The sequence below is a fragment of the Gavia stellata genome, chromosome 4 (assembly GCF_030936135.1).
Source record: "Gavia stellata isolate bGavSte3 chromosome 4, bGavSte3.hap2, whole genome shotgun sequence".
In the NCBI taxonomy this organism is placed as follows: Eukaryota; Metazoa; Chordata; class Aves; order Gaviiformes; family Gaviidae; genus Gavia; species Gavia stellata.
The window spans coordinates 43,835,220-43,854,411 of NC_082597.1; the positions used below are offsets into that span (position 1 = coordinate 43,835,220).

General features: G+C 38.5%; 1 protein-coding gene across 2 annotated transcripts in view; it reads left to right on the forward strand.

The window, feature by feature from the left end:
* NAV3 (neuron navigator 3) overlaps nucleotides 1-19,192 on the forward strand; it is a 271,050-nt gene that overhangs the window by 157,013 nt on the left and 94,845 nt on the right. For both annotated transcript variants that reach the window (XM_059815937.1, XM_059815938.1), the window contains exons 10-12: nucleotides 6,082-6,190; nucleotides 6,605-6,988; nucleotides 10,388-10,507. In XM_059815937.1, the coding sequence (XP_059671920.1) occupies nucleotides 6,082-6,190; nucleotides 6,605-6,988; nucleotides 10,388-10,507 (613 nt within the window). The remainder of the gene's footprint in view (nucleotides 1-6,081; nucleotides 6,191-6,604; nucleotides 6,989-10,387; nucleotides 10,508-19,192) is intronic.

The window sequence follows — 19,192 nt, forward strand, 5'->3', positions numbered from 1 at the left end:
ACTGGTTTGGAAACGCCTCCAAGTCCAGCCAGAGTTACCATCAGCTGGAGGCAGGAGCTGGGAGCAGAGGCTCCCTTTCCAAGGCACTCTCGCAGTCGGTGCACTCTCTCTGCCGCCCCAGCCTCACTGCACCCCAAGCGTTTCAGGCACTACCGCCTGCTGGAAGCAGGACGTCCAGGAGGTCGGGAGACCGGCGTACAGGTGAAGGCTTCGAGGCTGACAATGAGGAGAGGGGAAAATCAGATGATGACAATGCATCCTGCACATCCCATTTCCCCAGCAGGAATTGGGCGGAGGAGGAGGAGGAAGGCTGCTTACGTGAAGGGACTGCGCATCTGGATGAAGATGTCATAATAACAATGCTGGGGGACCTAGAACAGGTCCTTTATACTGATATTTTAGGTAAGTTAACCTTGGCTTGACATCAGGAAGGGCAGGAGGAGACCCAAGTGTTAGCACATATCTGCATGGAGCAGATTTTTGATCTTGACAGTGATTTTACGAGACAGAACTGGGCTTATTTGCAAGAGTATGCAAAAATAGGGTCTAGACATTTCTTCCTTGTTTGCTTACTCTTACCTCTAAAGACTGTATGAAATCAAGACAAATGTCTAAATCACTTTTGATGGGTGCATGGGCAGCAACAGCCTGTGAATAATTGAGCATAGTTTGCTTATCTGTTTGAAAAAATAAGGTGAAACATTTAAGTGCTATTAGTTTACTCATAAATAATTTAATTTTCATGACATTTGTTCTCATGAATTTAAAATTGAAATCTTGAATCCAAAGTTTCATTTAGACAGAAAATGTCTCGGCCTACCTACAAACTGTCCCTGCAGTATTGCTTCCCCCTTCCTCCCCGCTGATAATTTCATCTATATACGTGGAATTGTGAGTGCCAGGGTTTCAGTTTATTTTAAATAACCAGTTTAGTTATATCAGTGCATGCCAGTGAGCATTTGAAGTCCACAGCCATAGGTGCTTCAAAAGGCTTCTGTGTTACTGGCTTTACTTTTCATCTCTCAGCCCTTTATAAGAGTGCTCAAAGTGTTCATTTCCAAAGCTTTGTTCTTCAGCCAGTCAAACGGTTGAAGTGGCTGCTTGCTTTTCCAAGGTTATGTAGCATGTGTCTAGCCTGGAGGTTCTTTGCTGGTGGCTATGTTAGCCCTGACTGTGTTTAAACATTCAGGATAAAATTTTTGCTGTGCATGTAATGTAAAAAGCTATCATCCCAAAATAACAAAGAAACAAGTATACTCTTTTTATGCATACATTTTTGTTGTTAGACTATACCAGTATGAACAAAGGAGTTTCTCCTACAGATTAGAGGCTTGCTGGCAAAGGAAGCTGAGCTCTCCACCTGCCCCTGCTCCTCTTCAGCTGCGTGTCACTGAGTAAATCCCTGCTCTCTTGTGAGCCTCAGTTTCCCTACCTGCAGAGTAATACTGGTACTTTCCTTTATGAATGGAGTTAGTATCTAAGAGTGGTCAATTCTCTGGGGAGCTGCTCATTATTCGCAAATCCTTTTATGAAAATCAGACAATTAATGGAATTATTATTCTCTCATTTATCTGCTTTTGGCTGTAATTACATGTGCGGAAGTACTGAAATGATTATGAGCAGTATTATTAAATGTGCAATTATGGGTGAGCTTCAGAAATGTGAATGTAAAAGTTTAACCTATGTGATTAGTGATTTCTGTAAAATGTTTATTTTGATCTCCTGTGTACGTTTCTCACACAATGGAAGAAATTAATGTGTTCTCTAAAAATTTATTGAGGGAACCTGTAATGGTTCACTGCTTATAGGCAAGAATTTGGGGACAATCTTTTAGAATATTCATGTTTAACATAAATAATTAATCTACAAGTGATTTGAGCAGGCTGTATTTCATGGGGTCAATAAAATATTTACATCAGACTTTCTTGTAAGAGGAACAGAATTTTGACAGAAAGTTTGAGGGTACCCTGGTTTTAGTCTTTCTTATCCCAGTCTCTCCACGTATGAAACACAATGGCTTTTCTTCAGCCTACAAACCAGAATCACTTGAAATAACAAGCCAGTGAGCATTTCTGATATGTTAGGTCATGCAAATATGGATAGACTCTATGATGGCTGAGGGCTATAGTAATAAGCAAGAAGGTGCCTGGGGGAGTCTGGGCACCCTTTGAACCCATACGGTGTGTCCCAATCCTGCTGCAATAAGCACCGTAACATCTTTTCTAGCAGGCATGATGTAGCTAGCTTTCAGAAATAAAATACATATTCACCATCCCTATGGTCCTCTGTACAGAAGGAGGCTTGATGTAGATGGGGACCCATGGTGCTGTCCTGAAATTGTAGGTGATGTCAGATGCAAGATAAGGTCTGAGGTTCTTGCACTCAGTGCAGAAAATTTCTCAAGCATCATGTTCAACTGTTTATACTTTCTAACTTATTCATCCATGGTACAGCGTGAGTCCATTGATATGGCCTTAAGAGAAAGATGAAAGGAAAAAAGAACAATTATTTTTAAAACACTTAATAGTTACAGTTGTGAGGATTTTGTATGTAGTACTATGTAGTACTCCAGTTGTATCTTTTTTACAAAAAATGGTGGAAAGCTTTTGAAATTACCACTTCTGTCACTGAGAGATCAAAAGAGATTAGACCTCAAACTTTTCACCTTTGCAGGATAGAATAACACCACTTTTTATGGTATAATTTGTCTGAAAGTAAAATATTCTTCTCTGTGAAAAAATATTTTGGCAGTTTGCCATATATATGTATTTTTTTTTTAATTGCAATTATACCTTAAGGTTTTGTTATGCTATTTACTGTAAAATATATACTAAAAAAGACAGTTGCTGTCATTTTTACTGCAAGAATTTGCGGTGTTAACATACAGCAAAGGATGTCTGACAAGGATAAACAAGGAAGGAAAGGTCAAAGTCACTGCAAATATGAATTATATTCAGTTCCTCAAATAAGTATGAAGTATTGCTTTGCCTTTAATTCTGCCTGCTTACACCCTGGAATTCGTTATTCTGTGTATAACAGAAAATTGTCTTATACCAACAAGCTTTCACCCCTGGTTTGAGGCAGGACAGGTAACAGGTCCTGGGTCTCCCCCATACAGGTATTGTGGCAGGAATATAGTGTGATCCTGGAAGTAAATTTGAGTGCATTTGGCGGAGGGGGGAAAGCAAAGGGCAGCAACTGTGAGTGCACGGTAGGCAACTGCCTGGAGGCAGGCACAGACAGTCTGCCTGGGAACTGTCTGGGCTTTCAACAGCAGGTTCAATCTAACAGGACTTAATGGTCTCCAGCATTGCCTTGGCATGAGCCCTTTTGCTTCACAGAAATCTCCAGGACGATGCAGAAAACTCTGCAAACAGTACATGGGATCCATGGGTACACTGATCAACAAGGTGCTTGATTAAACACATACAGCTTGAAACACAGGAGTAGTTGTGGTAATTTCAATCTGAGTGTGAACATTTGCATCCTGCAAGGTATTACATGTAAAAATGCACACAGATAGTTTATTTCATGGAGCAAAATTTTGTATGGACATGCCCTCGGACCGCAGCTTGAGAAGATGGAGAGTTTGGCAGCAGCGCTGGGCCTATATCCTCACTTCTTGTTTCCACCCTGTTGGGGTGTTGACCCCACTATCAGTTCCACAATGCCAACCCAGAGGTTTATGGACTGCTGGATCATTAAACCACAGAAGAATTTATTTGGACCAATAAAGCAAAAAAGCAAACAGCAGTTCCTGAAGGACTGTTTGGTTGCAGCAAAAAGGACAGAAGACATAGCTGGGGCAGAGTAGATGGGAAAACCTCAAACTGGCATTGCTGTCAAAGCTAGCTTGACATTGAGCCACAACTGCAGGGTGCATTGGCTAGTACGATGCATCACTTGCCTGCCAGGGAAGGAATAAAGGGTATATGGAATGTATATGAAATAATTTATTTCCATTTAATGTCAGGAGTTGGGATTTTTCTTAACTGCTTGCAGAGTGGTTGGGTGATAGGACCTGGACTGCAGCAGAGGGTACAGTAGCAATTCAATTTATCGATGAGCTCAAAGGGTTCATCCTTCAGTCAAAACTCAAAATTAAGGAGCTTGAGTGACCCATTGTTCAAATATAGTTTGCTTCTGCTGATTCTCCCTTATATTTGAAATAAATGTCACTGTATATGTTAACCTAATGCTTTTTGTAAACCAATGTTAAACCCACGCCTGTAGTTCTGCTGCAAGTCAACCTTTTTCCCATGCCTTCAAACAGATGTTGTCTTGAGATCTTTTTACCTTAGCAGAATTTTTTTTTGCTTTACTTTTCCAGAATGCTTTGTTAAATATAAAATCTTCATTGCTTCTGGCCCGATGTTGAATATTTCCCAGTTCTCTCTCCTATGCAACTTTTCTTGCAAGCTCTACATTAAGATCTCCTCCTTCCTTTTTTCCCATTTTATCTGCTCTGCAAAGGATACCTTTTTTTTTCCCCTCCTTCCCAAACATCTCCTACCTGTTTTTTCACTTAGATGGCACATCTTTTCCTCAGAGACATCACCATTGTTGAATTTATATCTTGTATAAAGTCACACACAAACCTGGGAGGAAGAAAGGTGGCAACAGAATGAGAAATACAGCAACTTGAAGATATGTATCCGCATGTGTATTTTACGTTTTACAAATGTGAAATATCATAGCGCTATATGGTATTTTGCTTCTGCTTGCATTTCTGATCTTGATTTTTGTATGATGTTGAGTTTAAATTCACCAGACTATCTCCTGTTAGATGTATTCAAAGGTGAAACAGTTTCTCAGTGTCAAGAGGATTGCAAAATAAGATTAAAAGCTTGTTCTGGATGAGATGCTGAAATCTAGAGTTAAATATTCAAGATCATTTTAGTGGTTGCACAATATCATTCTTGAAGATAACTTTTCCAGAATGAGGAGTAAAATTAAGTTAGCAAGGTGAGGTAAGACATGAAATTTATCATTGATAGAGTCAAAAAGAAATTATCTGCACTTCATATTCAACATTATACACATAACTATAATAATAATGCTTCTTGTCAACCTTCTTTCAAGCAACAGATACAGGACACAGCCAGAAGCAGAATGCTAGCCTTGAACAAATCAGTGATTTTTGTCACAGATTTTCTTTTGAAATTCTCTTATTCTCCAAAAGCAAAATTAACTAAAATTTCTTGATATATGAATATGCTTGAAAACAGGCTTTTTTGTTTCTTCATATATGACTTTCAGAGGTTGCTTTGAGGCTTATTATGTTGTCCTTTTGTAACACATAATATCTAACTTCTTTTTTTCCTTCTGTTTTTCTTTTTTTCATCGTATAAAGTAAATATCATTCAGGATGTTCCAGGTGAAGTTCTGTGGGCTTCACTATTCAAGATACCAGACTAACTTTTCACAATGGATCCCTGAAGAATGTCAAAATCTGTAATTGTATAAATGATGCATGTACTTAGAGTGTTCAGATTTTTATCCCAAGAATTTTTTTTTTTTTTCCCCATATGAAGAATAATCTTCCCCTTCAGGAAACCATTATAGTTCAGGAAAGATGTTTTATTAAGTGCCTGACTTGAAGAGTACTTTGAAATAGTCTGGACGTTAAGTGCATACTGAAGAGTTGTTGTAACAGTCACCCCAGTTCTTTCCAGCCACAGATTTACTGTGGCTTTATTTCCTACCAAGTCATGTAAAATGTCAAGGAGGAAAAAGGGGCTGTGTAATGTATCAAGTGCTCTGGGGCTGCATTGTGCCTTGATTACAGAGGATAAAAATCCCAACACTGTAAATCTGAGTTTCGTTAACAGATTTGGGCCCTAACAGCGATACTTCACCAGGACGCTTTTCAGTGGGTTTTTTACATACCACATGTTATTTATAAGTGAATGTGTGTTTTATTACTGAAACAATGAGGTTTTATTTTTTAAAAGATTGAAGGGACAGACCTATTTACAATCATATGTGTGTATTCTCAGCTATGTATACATGTGTCACTTTATTCAACCTTAGACACTCATGTGCACTAAAATTTATGCTGGTTTTGCTGTTTTCTTCCAGGGGAAGACCCTGAAACAAGAAGAATGAGAACGGTAAAGAATATAGCAGACCTGAGACAGAATTTGGAAGAAACTATGTCTAGCCTTAGAGGGACCCAGATAAGCCACAGGTATACTGGTTTCGTGTAGACTGCTAAAACTTTGGACCCTAGGAGAGTATTACTAGTTGCTAAATGAATTAGAGACTTGCAAGGGAAAATTAGTTAAGACATTAACCATACTGTTTGCTAGACTGTCTCAACAAATTAAATGTGACTTTAATATACTTTACTGTCAAAGTGTCTTATACAATCATCACAAAGATGGTCATTGTTTCCTATACATCTACTTAGAAGCCTATAAAATTTATTTTAGGTTATTCTATAAGTAGAGGTTATTGTTTACACAGACACATGTGTGCACATGGAGAAACACACACACAGAGAACTTTTTAAAAAAACATGTATTCTTCCAGCCTTTGCTTTTCCTTGTTTCTCAGGAACAGAGAAAGCACAGTTCACTGACTTCTCAATTTTGTTTGGTAGCACATTGGAGACAACTTTTGACAGCACTGTGACAACTGAGGTGAATGGGAGAAGCATACCAAGCTTGACAAGCCGGTCCACCCCAGTGACTTGGAGGCTAGGGCAGGCCAGTCCTCGGCTGCAGGCAGGAGATGCCCCGTCCTTGGGCGCTGGTTATCCTCGTGGCAGCGCGGGTCGTTTTATACACACAGACCCTTCTCGATTCATGTACACCACCCCGCTTCGCCGGGCAGCTGTTTCTCGCCTTGGAAATATCTCACAGATTGACATGAGTGAGAAGGGAAGTGGTGATTTGGACATGTCCTCTGAAGTGGACGTTGGTGGCTACATGAGTGATGGGGACATTCTTGGGAAAAGCCTCAGAACCGATGACATCAATAGTGGGTAAGTAGGACTTTTTCCCCATTTGAGCTAATGCATGATTGGCAGGTTTAAATAGGATTTTTCTAACAAATTCTGGCACACAAGTGGAAGTTTCATTATGGTTGCTACATAAAAATATACATTTAAAAAATACCAAACAAAAAAAAAGCTCCTAAGCTGCCAGTGATGTTCTTACCTGCCTTCAAATTCAGTTCTTCTCCTTTAACATCAACATGACTTTGCTATGAATTTTGATAAGAGCACAGGTACTTCTATTACTTTCTGGAATTTCTTAGTTATCTGATAAACATCATTTTGCACTGCTTGTTCTGGGATGGGTCTTCTTTCGGTATTTTTATGTTTCGTTTGAGATGATAGATACGGTATTGGATGCAGCACTGGCTGACAGCACTGACTTTCTCTGTTTCCACTTCAGATCTTGTCTAGCATAGTCTGTGTGATAGGCATTTATTGCAATTTTTCAGCTGTGCATATCATCTGAGCTGTAGAAATATCTTTTCATAAAAGAATAGATCAGTCACTCTCCTAGCACACCCAGGAAGAAGAATGACAATTATTTTTGTTTCTGTTTGCTTAATCAATTGATTGACTTTGGGGTACTGCATTCTCTGTGTTTCAAATTACTATTTAACAATTCTTGTATCAATCATGGAAGATAAGTCTATTCACTCCTATGTATGTTAGAACTCCTAAAACATCATTTAAAAAAAAAAAAAGCCATGTTACTGTTTTACTCATACTTAAATTACTGTTCAGTGCTGTTGTTGGCATCTCAAGGCTGCTTGGTGGCTGAGGTAACATTGGTTTGAACATAGAGTACATGGCCATGTCACACTGCACTACTTTGTTCTGTATAAATTTAGGACTCTTGCTGTCAATCTAATCTTTCAGTTTGAAGTATAGCTATGAGTAGAGAATGGTGGCTGATGAAATTGGATATGATACATTCCTAAGGGCAAATGTAAGTCTGTGATCAAAGCTGTTTCTAGAGTAGTGTCTCACCTCAAGCACCATCCAAAGATAGATCTCTCAAAACATCATAACTATGAAGAAAGCATATTCGTGTATCTCCCTGGTGCACTGTCTCAGTGGTCTGTGAATGGAGCACTGCTGACAAGGCTGTCCACAGCATAGCATTAGTGGCTGTCAAGAAGGATGCCATATTCATGTGCACTAGAAGAGAGAAAAGACATATGGAAAATATAATACTTTAATGTCTGAAGACCTTTTATTATAAATAAAATATAAATGGTGCCTTTGACAGATGCATGGGTTTATTTTTTTAAAAAAGATAGGGGAATCCTCTGCAGTGCCTGATGAGTTGTATTAATTAGCTTATCACATTAGAAAATGAATATAGTCGTCTTGTGTGACTTTTCTTTGCATCTGTAATAAGGATGACTCAATAGACAGTGAGTTGCAATGTGCTCAGTTAACATTTTTAGGTGCGGTAAATGTTAAAAACAAGTTAATAAGCTCTGAAATTTCAGGATTCACCGAGGCATGTAAAGTGTTATCTCCTTTATGCCTCTTCCATTTTCAGTTTAATTACTTTAAACACTTGGGGACAGGAATGCAGCAGTAATTAGAAATTAGTGCGAGGAAGGCCTGTTGCACTTGTTAAGCCTCTCCATTCAGGCCTTACTTATACAGGAAAAAATCCATATAGACTGGATTGTATTCAAACCACAGCTAAATTTAATATGCAGTTCCAGAGCCTTGGAACCTACTGCATAAGTCACCCCTAGCTAAATAATCTGTCAAAAAGCCCAAATTTTTTCTTTAATAAAAGGATAAATCTAATGTGTAAGTGTGACTGTTAATTTACCTTTGAAAACAAACGTGAAGTTACCTTCTGCAGACTCCAGATACCAGGGTTTCAGAAATCCCTTGCCGAACTGCAGGCCAAATCTTACCAGTGTGTAAAATGCCTCAGAGTTTAGTAAAAAATAAGCACACCAGCCCTTTGTGTTTCAATGCATTTGAGGTCGCCTTCATCCAGACTGCCATCCAGGCCACGATGCCATCTCAAACCGTAGCTGTCGCACAGGGCTACCCCACTGCAGCTTTGCTCTCAAAATCTGCAGCACCTCACCCACCCTGAACCATGAGGGTGGAGGCTGGTACTCCCGGGCTGCTGTATTAGCCCCACGGTCTCTGGGACAGCTGATGTCAATTAAATCAGCTCCCAGAAGGAACTGCAGGGAGAGGGCCAACAGAACATCTGGAGCACCAGCAGTGTGTGTGAGCCTTGGCTTGTGCCTGGGAGTCTGCGTAGAGTTATTAAAGTTAAATGTTTATGTGCTTGGACACCCACTTTTACTGAAAGATGGATTTGGGTGGCACCATTTCATGGCTCAAGGAGAACTTCTGTTAAAGATTATTTGAATTGGGGGTGAACTCCAGTAGATAATTTTAGCCATCTTCCTAGCATTGGGACTACACTTATTTCAGTAAGCCTGTAAATTTACTTTGAGCACGTTCATTGAGGTATACCAAACTTTTCTCTGTGTATGTATACTTCTATGTTAAGTGCCATGCATGTGCATGGTCCTTCACAAATAAATTTGTGCAAACTCTGTACTAGGTTGTTACACTAAAGTTACAAAATACTGCAAGAGGGAAATGTAAAAAACAAGAGCCTAAGAGGGAAGAGAGTTTAATGAAAGGTCCTTTGAGAAAATAATGGAGAGGTCTTGAGAGTAGGACAGGCTTGTGGTACTGCTCAGTTATAAGCACCAAGACCTCTTGTAGAGATATTAAACTGTAGGTGGGCATTCCAGAAATTATTGCTTCTGCTTGGAATTCAGAAACTTTTAACGGTTTCTGGTGAGTAAGCAGCACTATACTCACTGTTCAATTCATTAGTCATTCATTATAAAGTGGAGTGGTAGGAATCAAGCTAAAGGAATACAGATAGAAACAGATTCTTCAATGTCACTGTAAGGGCTTCAGCAGATATCTCTTTCATATCCGAACAATTGCATCCCAGCAGGGACTATGAATTTGGGTTCTCAATTTCTGTTCCCATTTAGATGGATTTTTTTCCTTTTTTTTCTTTTTTAACTTGCATCTTGTGCTATTATTTGACAAAACTACAGTACTTAAAAGGTACTTAAAATTTTTGTAGATACTTGAGGCTTTCAATTTAAATACATTTTAATAAAACAGGTTGGCCTGTAAGCTGTCACAGAAGAAGACAAATGATCGTAGAAAATAGTAATATATCTGATCTCCCGGCGCTGGGCACACAAAGTGAGAATACTTAGTTTAAGTCTACCATCCAATAGGACAGCCTGTACCTTAAAAATTTGAATTCCACAATCCATTAACTTTAGAGTGAAACATCATTGCCAGATGGCTGCATTTTGCACTGATTGACCACACATTTATTTTCAGGTACATGACAGATGGCGGACTCAACCTATATACAAGAAGTCTGAACCGAATACCAGACCTAGCTGCCTCTCGAGACGTCATTCAAAGAGGGGTTCATGACGTGACTGTGGATGCAGACAGGTAACAGTGCTTTGCTAAGTAAAAAGCTATCTGAGCTTTACAGATATTTTTCATGCTTCATGCCTGCTAATATATCACTGTTTTTTTAATAAGTAACAGCAAGAGAAAGCAAGCTTCTGAGACTGCTAGGTTTCTGAGCACACAATATACCAAATACCACAATGAGTGGGGAAAAAGCAAATTTCTCACATGGGAAGAGGGCTTAGGAAGAATTTATTATTGAATACGTAAGAGAAAATATTAAGAAGCCCAGACCTTACTTGCAGTCTTGAATCTCTGAAATGGGACATGATTTTTACAGGTTGCCTTGTCAATTAATGGGGATAGGGAGAATACACACGGCCTCTACGCAGCAGAGAGCTTGCATGTGCCTGGTGATGTGGGTCAGAACATGCATTTGGAGTTGGCTGGAACCAGAACCCTGGTCTTCTCCACCCATTTTGCCCTCTACGGGTGTCAGAAGAAGGCAGTACCCGTGAGCAGTGGGAAGCGATAACTGGGGTTATATCCCATTGTCTATGCAGTGTGAAAAAAGAAACAACACTATCCTGCCCTTATACATGTATATATGGGTGTGAGCATAAAAACATGCTCCCACTAGTACTTCTGCAGATTAGGCAAGTGTTTTCTGTTTCTTTTCCTTGAGCTTAAAGTAGATTCATATTGGTGGCTTGTGTCCATGTCTGAGAAATAAAAATTCATCCCCCAACTTTTGCAGAACTTAGAGCTGTCAGCTCTGAGGTCTTGGTCAGACCATCATAGAGACAAGGAACAGCTGTGAAATTTGGCAGTCTTCAGTTTTAGGGGGTTGATTTCAGCCCCACCTTTTTAAAATCAAGTTTTCCTTAAAGAAAAAAATGTATTTAATCAGGAAGGGAGAAAAGGTTCACAGAGTGGCTCTGGTTTTACAAACCCAGCAAATTAGTTGAAGAAGTTCTAGGATATTAACCTAGGTATGATATAATTTTTACTTTTCACAGTTTTCTGGTGAAAATACACCTGTGACACAAGTCAGGGATAGTCTGCATTAGTCAAACAGTACATGTAATGCGTCAGAATAAAGAAGATCATTTTCACCTAGAGAACCCATTACTTAAAAAAGAAGGTTGCTTTAGCTGACATATTAGCATTTGTTGGCCTTGCAGAAAAAGCCTATTTTAGATAGCAATTCAAATGAACATGGCTCAGTTCTTTGGAACACAAGCATTGATGTGATGCAAAGACCAGAGAAAGTGTACAGTAGGCGTTTAAGAAAATAATTTGGATAGAACTCAGGCAGTAACAGAAGGAGAAAACGAGAAATGACATGTGGGCAGGAGGGACTTTTGTGGAGCTCTTTATGTGAGAACAAGAACCTCAAGCTCAAAGTGGGAGAGAGGGTGGAAAACCTAGAGGCTGGGAGTCGTCTAATTAAAGACAGAGAATGTTGCTAGCACCCACGTTTTTGTATGTCTCTACATCTTTTTTTCACCTGGGAGTGAAGTTATTAAAGCTCTTCCCACCATGCAATATTCACACCCAGGTTTCAAACCACGCATATTTTCCCTGAAAAAAAAGGTCTAAATTAAGGGATTTTAAAATTTTTCTTAGTATTCCTCAAACTGTAGATGCCACTCAAACACTTTGTGTTTGTTTTGCTTTGAAGTGTTATTCAGTAATGTGTGTGTTAATTTGTTCTATACAGTGTGCAGGTGCATACATGTTTTGCATGTGAAACCACAGGGAGGCCATCATCAGTTCTCAATGAGATTGCCCAGCATTTCCCAGTACATAAATCTGTTTTGGTTTGTTTATACAACTTTGTCAGGCTGGCTAAAAATGTTGTGCTAAAAACTACTCTGCTGTTTCTGAGTCTTTCATCTCCGAGTCTATTGCTTGCCAGGTTGTAGAGCAGGGACTTCAAATTTCTCAGGAGATTATTTTGGATCTTGAGTGAAAAGTTGACCATTTTTATGCAAGATACAAGGCTTTTAAAAAAATGAAATTCATGTATATTCAGGAAAGATTTATTTGATCTCAGCAACTAGAATCTCAGTATATTCCATCTTCACTGTGCATTTGCAAACTGCTCTGGATATTAGCAAACTGCATGAGCAAGACCCAAAGTAATTTTTGAGCTAAAAGCCTACAGATGTGAAGTAGGATTTACCCTGTAATGACTGCTTTCCCCTACACAAAGAATGAAAGCTGGACTCCTGTGCTCTTCTGGACCCTCTAAACAGGGTGTCATAGACCATCTATATGCTATCATGTAATGAAAAACTTTATCATAATGCACAGGTATGAGGGATTTAAATTATGGATGTGCAGACAATTCTGGCATTTTCTGACCTATCAATGCTTGATTTTTAAAACCTTAATCATGCTTTGTTGACATAGATTTTTTTTTGTATATAAGTGTATGCTATTCCTTGAAGCAGCAAAAAGGTATTTAGGAAGTGGAAAAAAGGAAATATTTTTGAGTTCTGATGATAACAAAACACATGCTTGCCAAAATGGGTCACAGAAAACCTGTATTAGGTCAAACACACACAGAAAAAATTGTTTATGCTGATCTTCAATGGTGCATGTCACATTTATGATATGAAATCAGGTGGAAAAAGCAATACAGAGATTACTGAGACTTTTGCTTTGTTTGGCAGGATAGGTTTTGGTCCTTCACAACAGTGTGGGTACCTGAGTTTTCATCTTATTTCACATAGGATTTTAGATCTTATTTTTTCTACTCTGAACAAAAAATAATAGGGTTTGTGTCAGGGCTTCAAGGTATGCCTTGCCACTGATATGATGAACTTCCATGCAAGAGGATTATTCTCCTCTCTATCATCCTTGTAGATATGTGAAGGACATAGGCATTTTCTGTACGGTATCATTAGTATAAGCCTTTTTCATAATTGGCATGATTTGCCCTGGCCTTTCTGTTGTATAGGCTGGCATCTCTGTGCAGGCAGAAAAAAAATTATATGCTGCAAATATCCAATTTACATTAGCAGGCAGGAGAGAAGTTTCAGTATTCTGTCCATCACTAGAGCCAGCAAGTTTTGCTGACAGCAATCCCATGTTCTTCACGAAAACTGAACTTGGCTTTTCTCTGCCAACCTAAATTACAGCTTCTGCTTATATTTTAGAAAGTCTTCTTTTTGTGAGCTGAAGGTACATTATTCTTCAGACAGGTGAGCTGATGATATCTCTAAGGGTAATGCCATTTCTGGGAAATGTATACTCTCAGGCTGCTTCTCATTTCATGGAATAATTCAGGAATATCAGGATCAGGAATAATTCATTGAAATTAAGGGCATGGGAGTGGTGTAAAAAGACAATCAGGTTCCCAGTTTGATTTCACTTTAAATTGGTTTCAGATAGCTCCTGCATCTCCACTTCTTGCCAAAAAGCAAAGGGTTGAAGGATCTCCATGTGGAAACCTAGCCTGAGAGAGCTCATCCAAATAATAATACTAAATTGCTCTTTGAACATCTTCATAAAAAGTTAAATTCATGAATGCAAAATAAGCCAAAGCTTAAGTGTTGATTGCATACTGCTCTGGAAAGCAAATTGGTGTAGAATGGAATACAGCATATTTGCTTGTTCTAGGGAATGAATTGTAATGGTTCAATGAAAGGCTGAAGGGACACTGGCAGCATCAGATGTCAATGGTTGTATCATTCTTCTTTTGATTTTTTTCCTAATTTGGACTCTTTTATTGGTCTATAAATGCCTATTCCTTGCAATTTACCTTGCTTCAGAAACCATAAGAAGTTAATTAGAGAGGAAGATGGAATCTCTGCAGCGGGTGTAACTTGGGATGTGGCTGGGAGAGTTCTCAGTTGTATGATGTTACTTTTCATTTCTTGTTCTGTCTTCCTCCTCTACACTCTAACATTTGCCTTCTGGGACTCTTAGAGGGAGTATTTGAGGAACATTCTTGGAGTTCAAAACCCTTTTCAAAGTCAGATGAGCCAAGAGAGATTAGATGTAAGCACATAAAATGAATTATGTTCTTGGAAAGAATAAGGTTTATTGAAAAGTAAGTTGCAATGTTTCCAAACCATCCTGTGTTGTCCATAAAAACTGTTAGAAAAGTCTAAACAAGCCCTTTTAGAAGGGGATATAGCTCCACTGAGTTCAACCACTGTCCTTCCAACCCCTACACCTGCTGAATTTAGTGCACTGTATCAAAAGCCACAGTTTCCTTCACTTTTATCAGTCAACAGTCAACGTAAGTTGTGCAAACGCTTTCTCCTCACATCCCTTGAATCCACTATTCTTTTCTTTCACCTTTTCTTCAGATGAAACCCAAAGCTTTAAAGGTAACTTATGCTGCTTAATGTGCTTTTGTCATGACCCGCTTCAGCTACTTTGCTGTTGCATTGAATCTGAGCCACCATCACACAGAGTTCTTGTGCACAGGCAGTCTTTAAAATGCTTCCACCATCTGTCACATGTGCAGAAGATTTGGCAGTTATCTCAGACTAGCTCAGGCTGGCCTGTTTGTTCTCAGCCAAACCATAATCACCATAATACATTATTAATTATAATTATAATAAAATAATTCCAGATTTTGCCTGGAGTTTATTAACTAACTTCCTGCATGAATGACTGTAAGTCTTCTTCTGGTGTTTGTCGGAGTAGATGAGCCTTGAGTTGTAATATTGTACGTTTGGAAAAGGAACTTTTCCAGAGTGCAAAGGAGTATTGAACTGGGAGCCCTGATTCTTAGGGTTGGTAGTATCAGAAAAGGCTGAGAGAGATCATGAACAGTAACTTGAAATCCTAATAGAATACAATGTCTGTTCTCATGCTGTAAAGTTTTGGCAGCACATTGAAATTGCTGATGTCATTTGGAATTTAACCCTTTGGGATGCTGTTCAGTGGACAGGCGTACTTTATGTATTGCTTTTCTACCCAGACGCTTCTGCGTAATTTCAGCACTGCACTAGCACTGTGCTTTCTGCCATGCGTCCCTGCGGTTTGGTGTTGATGTGATCACTGTTCTGCCATGTTGCAAGTATTACCTGTTCACTTTGCTGCTTCTGGTAGCAGAGCGGGATCGACTACGGATAGTTAAAAGGAATTGTATATAGCACAGTATTAGTGACCTTCACTGTGTGCACACATTCAGTCCTCTATCCTTTCCGCTGTCTCCCGACATTTCAGCTGTGTCCAACTCTGGGTACCAGTGTCTATGGCAATAATACAAACATTCATCCCACAGATATGAAATAACAAAACATAAAATAGATATACCTGCTTCTTGCTGTCTTTCTTGAGCAAAACTGAGTTCTGCTACAAATCAGCTGCGCTGTGTAGGGAGAATTCCTATACCTTTGCATCTGCCTTCACCTGTAAGTACTCCTGTGATTGCTATTCTGTGTACAACCTCAAAAAGACATTATAGACCTTAAAGTCAGCATGGTTCATCCAATCATGTGATGTGCTATAATTTTCCTGTCTGTGATTTTACAGGATTAGTAGGGGCTTAGGATACTGAAATAATTATAAATACCTGTTCCTCACTGGTTTTGGAGTTATTACTCAAATATCTCCAGAAACCGTAATTAAAGAATCTCTCTTGTGAAGCAATTTAAATTTTAAACTGTTTTTATTATTGTTGCTCTCTTCTATACTTTTAATCTTCCACAATTTCTTTTCACAGCTGTTGCTGTTAACATTTCCCACCATTTACTTTCATTATTCTCAAATGATCCTGCATTTTCTTAATCTCTGGTGTAAAACTTTCCTCATTTTGGCATCTGTTAGGCTATCAAGAAAGTTACTTGTTAAAGGTATCTATTTCAATGTGTATCTCGGGTTTGTTTTTTTCCTGCAAACTAAGGATGATATCTTTAAGTACCTAAAGCATAAATATGTGTGTATCCATGCATGAAGAGCAGAATAATTGTGTCAAAAGGAGCACTCCTGTTTTTTTGGCTCATTATGTTGTTAAGTATTCAGGATCCTTTGAGGATGAAGACCTTATTTTCAAAGGCATAATGAAAAATAAGATTTTCAGTAATATGATTTTGTATAGCATTGTTAATTTAGAAAGAATGGTATTTGAATTGAGTAAGACTTTGTTTCTGGTCATGATTTCAAAATGCAGAAACATTTAACAGCTGTGTGAGTTTTTAGGTTCAGATACTTTATTAATATCAGTGACATAAACAAACTGCATTGTTAGCATGCTGTCATTAGTATGTTAAACTGTCATGATCCTGCAGCATCATGTCTGCAGCCACATTTCTTTGCATCCAGCTTACATAAGGAAATGACATTCAGAAAAGGCAAGAGCAGTGCATGGCAGATGTTTACTTTAAAACAAGACCGAGCTGCAAGTGATTATGTGAAATGAATGACAAATTAAGTTTTCTCTTTTTCATTTTTTGTCAAGTGACAGAAAGAGGAACAATACCAACTAATTTCAGTTTATATGAAAAAGGAATTCATAGAAATAAGTTTTTAAAATTTTGCAAGGAATGGAAGCGAATTACATTCTCATGCGATGCTAGATGAGCTGAGCATATAGTTTGCTGTAGGGTCATTAAACTGAAGACTGGCTGTTCACAGCTGATGCATTTAACATTCTCACAAATTGACTTTTTCAAAGTGGATTGTGTGGAGCTAGTTATTAATGTCATGCAGTCTATTTGCATTCTTTATTTCTGCTTATCTCAAAGTTTGATTTAGGTACTTTAAAATTATTTGAAGTGAGGCCAAACTTTATCGTATGTTAACAGATTGCTAATACTTCCCTTCAGGAAAAAGGCAGATGGTTTATTTTGATTGTAATCTACTTCTGAAGAGAGTACCAATGTATTTAATAACAACTACCTAAGACACAGTTTACAGTTTCAGCAGCATCATCATCATTTTGGTCCACTACTGTACCTCATTGTTATCAGCAAAGACTAATGTACTGCCTCCTTTGTGTTAGAACAAAACATGGGTAGCAAGATTTCAATCATTACCCAAAATACCCCAGGCTTGAATATAAAATCAGAGACCTTGAATCTCCTGTGTGATACATATTTGACTTCTGAAGTCAAGAAACATATGAAGTTCTTTAAAATGTCTTGATTTGTTTGATGGCTGTAGGAAAAAATGTTGTAATTTTATTCTCCTGCATGGCTATTAAAAAAAAAAAAACCCAACATATTGAAATTTGCAATAAAATAGGTGGAATTGAAATTACAGTTCTAACATTAACAAACAGCGTATTTTAGACAGATGTTTCATGAAACTGAATATAAAAATTGTGATTTTGATAATTTAGTATTGGAGATGCAGCAGCTTGTGATCACTAAGATGTCTTTTGTTCTAAATTGCCTCAGAGAGAGTTACTTTCTTGTGGAGTAAAATATTCTTGTTTCTTACTTAAGTCATTTATTAAAAAACAGGTTTTATAACAGCTAGTTATCAGACTGAGGTAGTACTTGGTACACATATACGTGCATGCTTGGCAAACAAAACATATGAATTATAAGAATGTACCCATTAAAACTTTCATAGAAAGTAATTCATTTGTAACACTATAAAATCCTTTGCCTTCAATTTATAAGGTATAAGTTCACTTTAAAGAACATTTGGATTTGGCAGCTTCAGCAGACCTCTAAAATTACGAGAAACAGGAAAAAATTGGAGAACCACATCATGGTGCACTGTTGGTGTACGCAGAAGAGGTAATGAGAAGGGGCTAAAATGATCTGCTCTGACAGCTGCTTGCTGTTGTTTTGTACACCCACTCTTCCTCCGAGTTGGCAGGTGGACAAAACAGGTAGGTGAAAGGAAGGGTAAATTTAAATTAAGCTTAGCATCTTAAGGGTGCAAGTGCACGTTTGTTGCTTGAGCTGTAGGACTGCTCACAGTGCAAAAGAGGAAAATGGCAAGGTTTTGACCCTTTTCCTTGCAGCGTGCTGCTCTTAGAGCAAAACAGTACTGCTCTCTGTCCCGGGGCTGCAGGAAAGCAGTGATGTTCAATACATTTTGGATTGGCAATTGCATTGCAAGGTAACTTCATCATTAGTGGCTAAAAAAGATAGCTGGAATCCAGCTGAAAGCTGGTCATGGGTTATCTATGATTAGATAAAATTTAAAGAAGTATGTATCTAAAGCTGTGCAGGTTAAAAAACTCAGGAGACTTTTATTTTCTGGAAAAAAGAAATGGACTTTCAACCCTGTAGGCTGGCTAAAGACAGTGTTCAAAGGGAACGCGCATAAAGAGAAAGCTGGGAAGGATACAGCGTGGCAGAAAAACTGCCAGCCAGTGCAGAGAATACCCCTCGCTGCAGGATGCTTGCTGTGGAGCGCAACATGTGTTAACCTTTCTCTTTGAAAAAAAATCCCTCCGTTTGCTTGTATCAACATTTCACTTATAAATCTTAACTATGTCACCTCTGAGTCTTCTTTTGATGGAGAGAGGAAAAGATGATCCCTCCCTCTTCAATCTGTTCTTCGATTGCCGTTGTGGAGGCTTCCTGCCCCTCCAGAGCCCCTTGTGACAATCTCAGCTTCGTACAGGGAAATGTTTGGTGCAGCAATGTGCTTGGAGTTTGTTTTCTTTTGAAGTTACAGCACTAATCTCATCTGTATCTAATTGTTAAAATATTAAGTCTTCAAAGATTTCCTTTGTAAACAGAAGATTGTCATAACAATTTAAGCAGGATCAGATGTGTAAACTTAAAGAGTGGA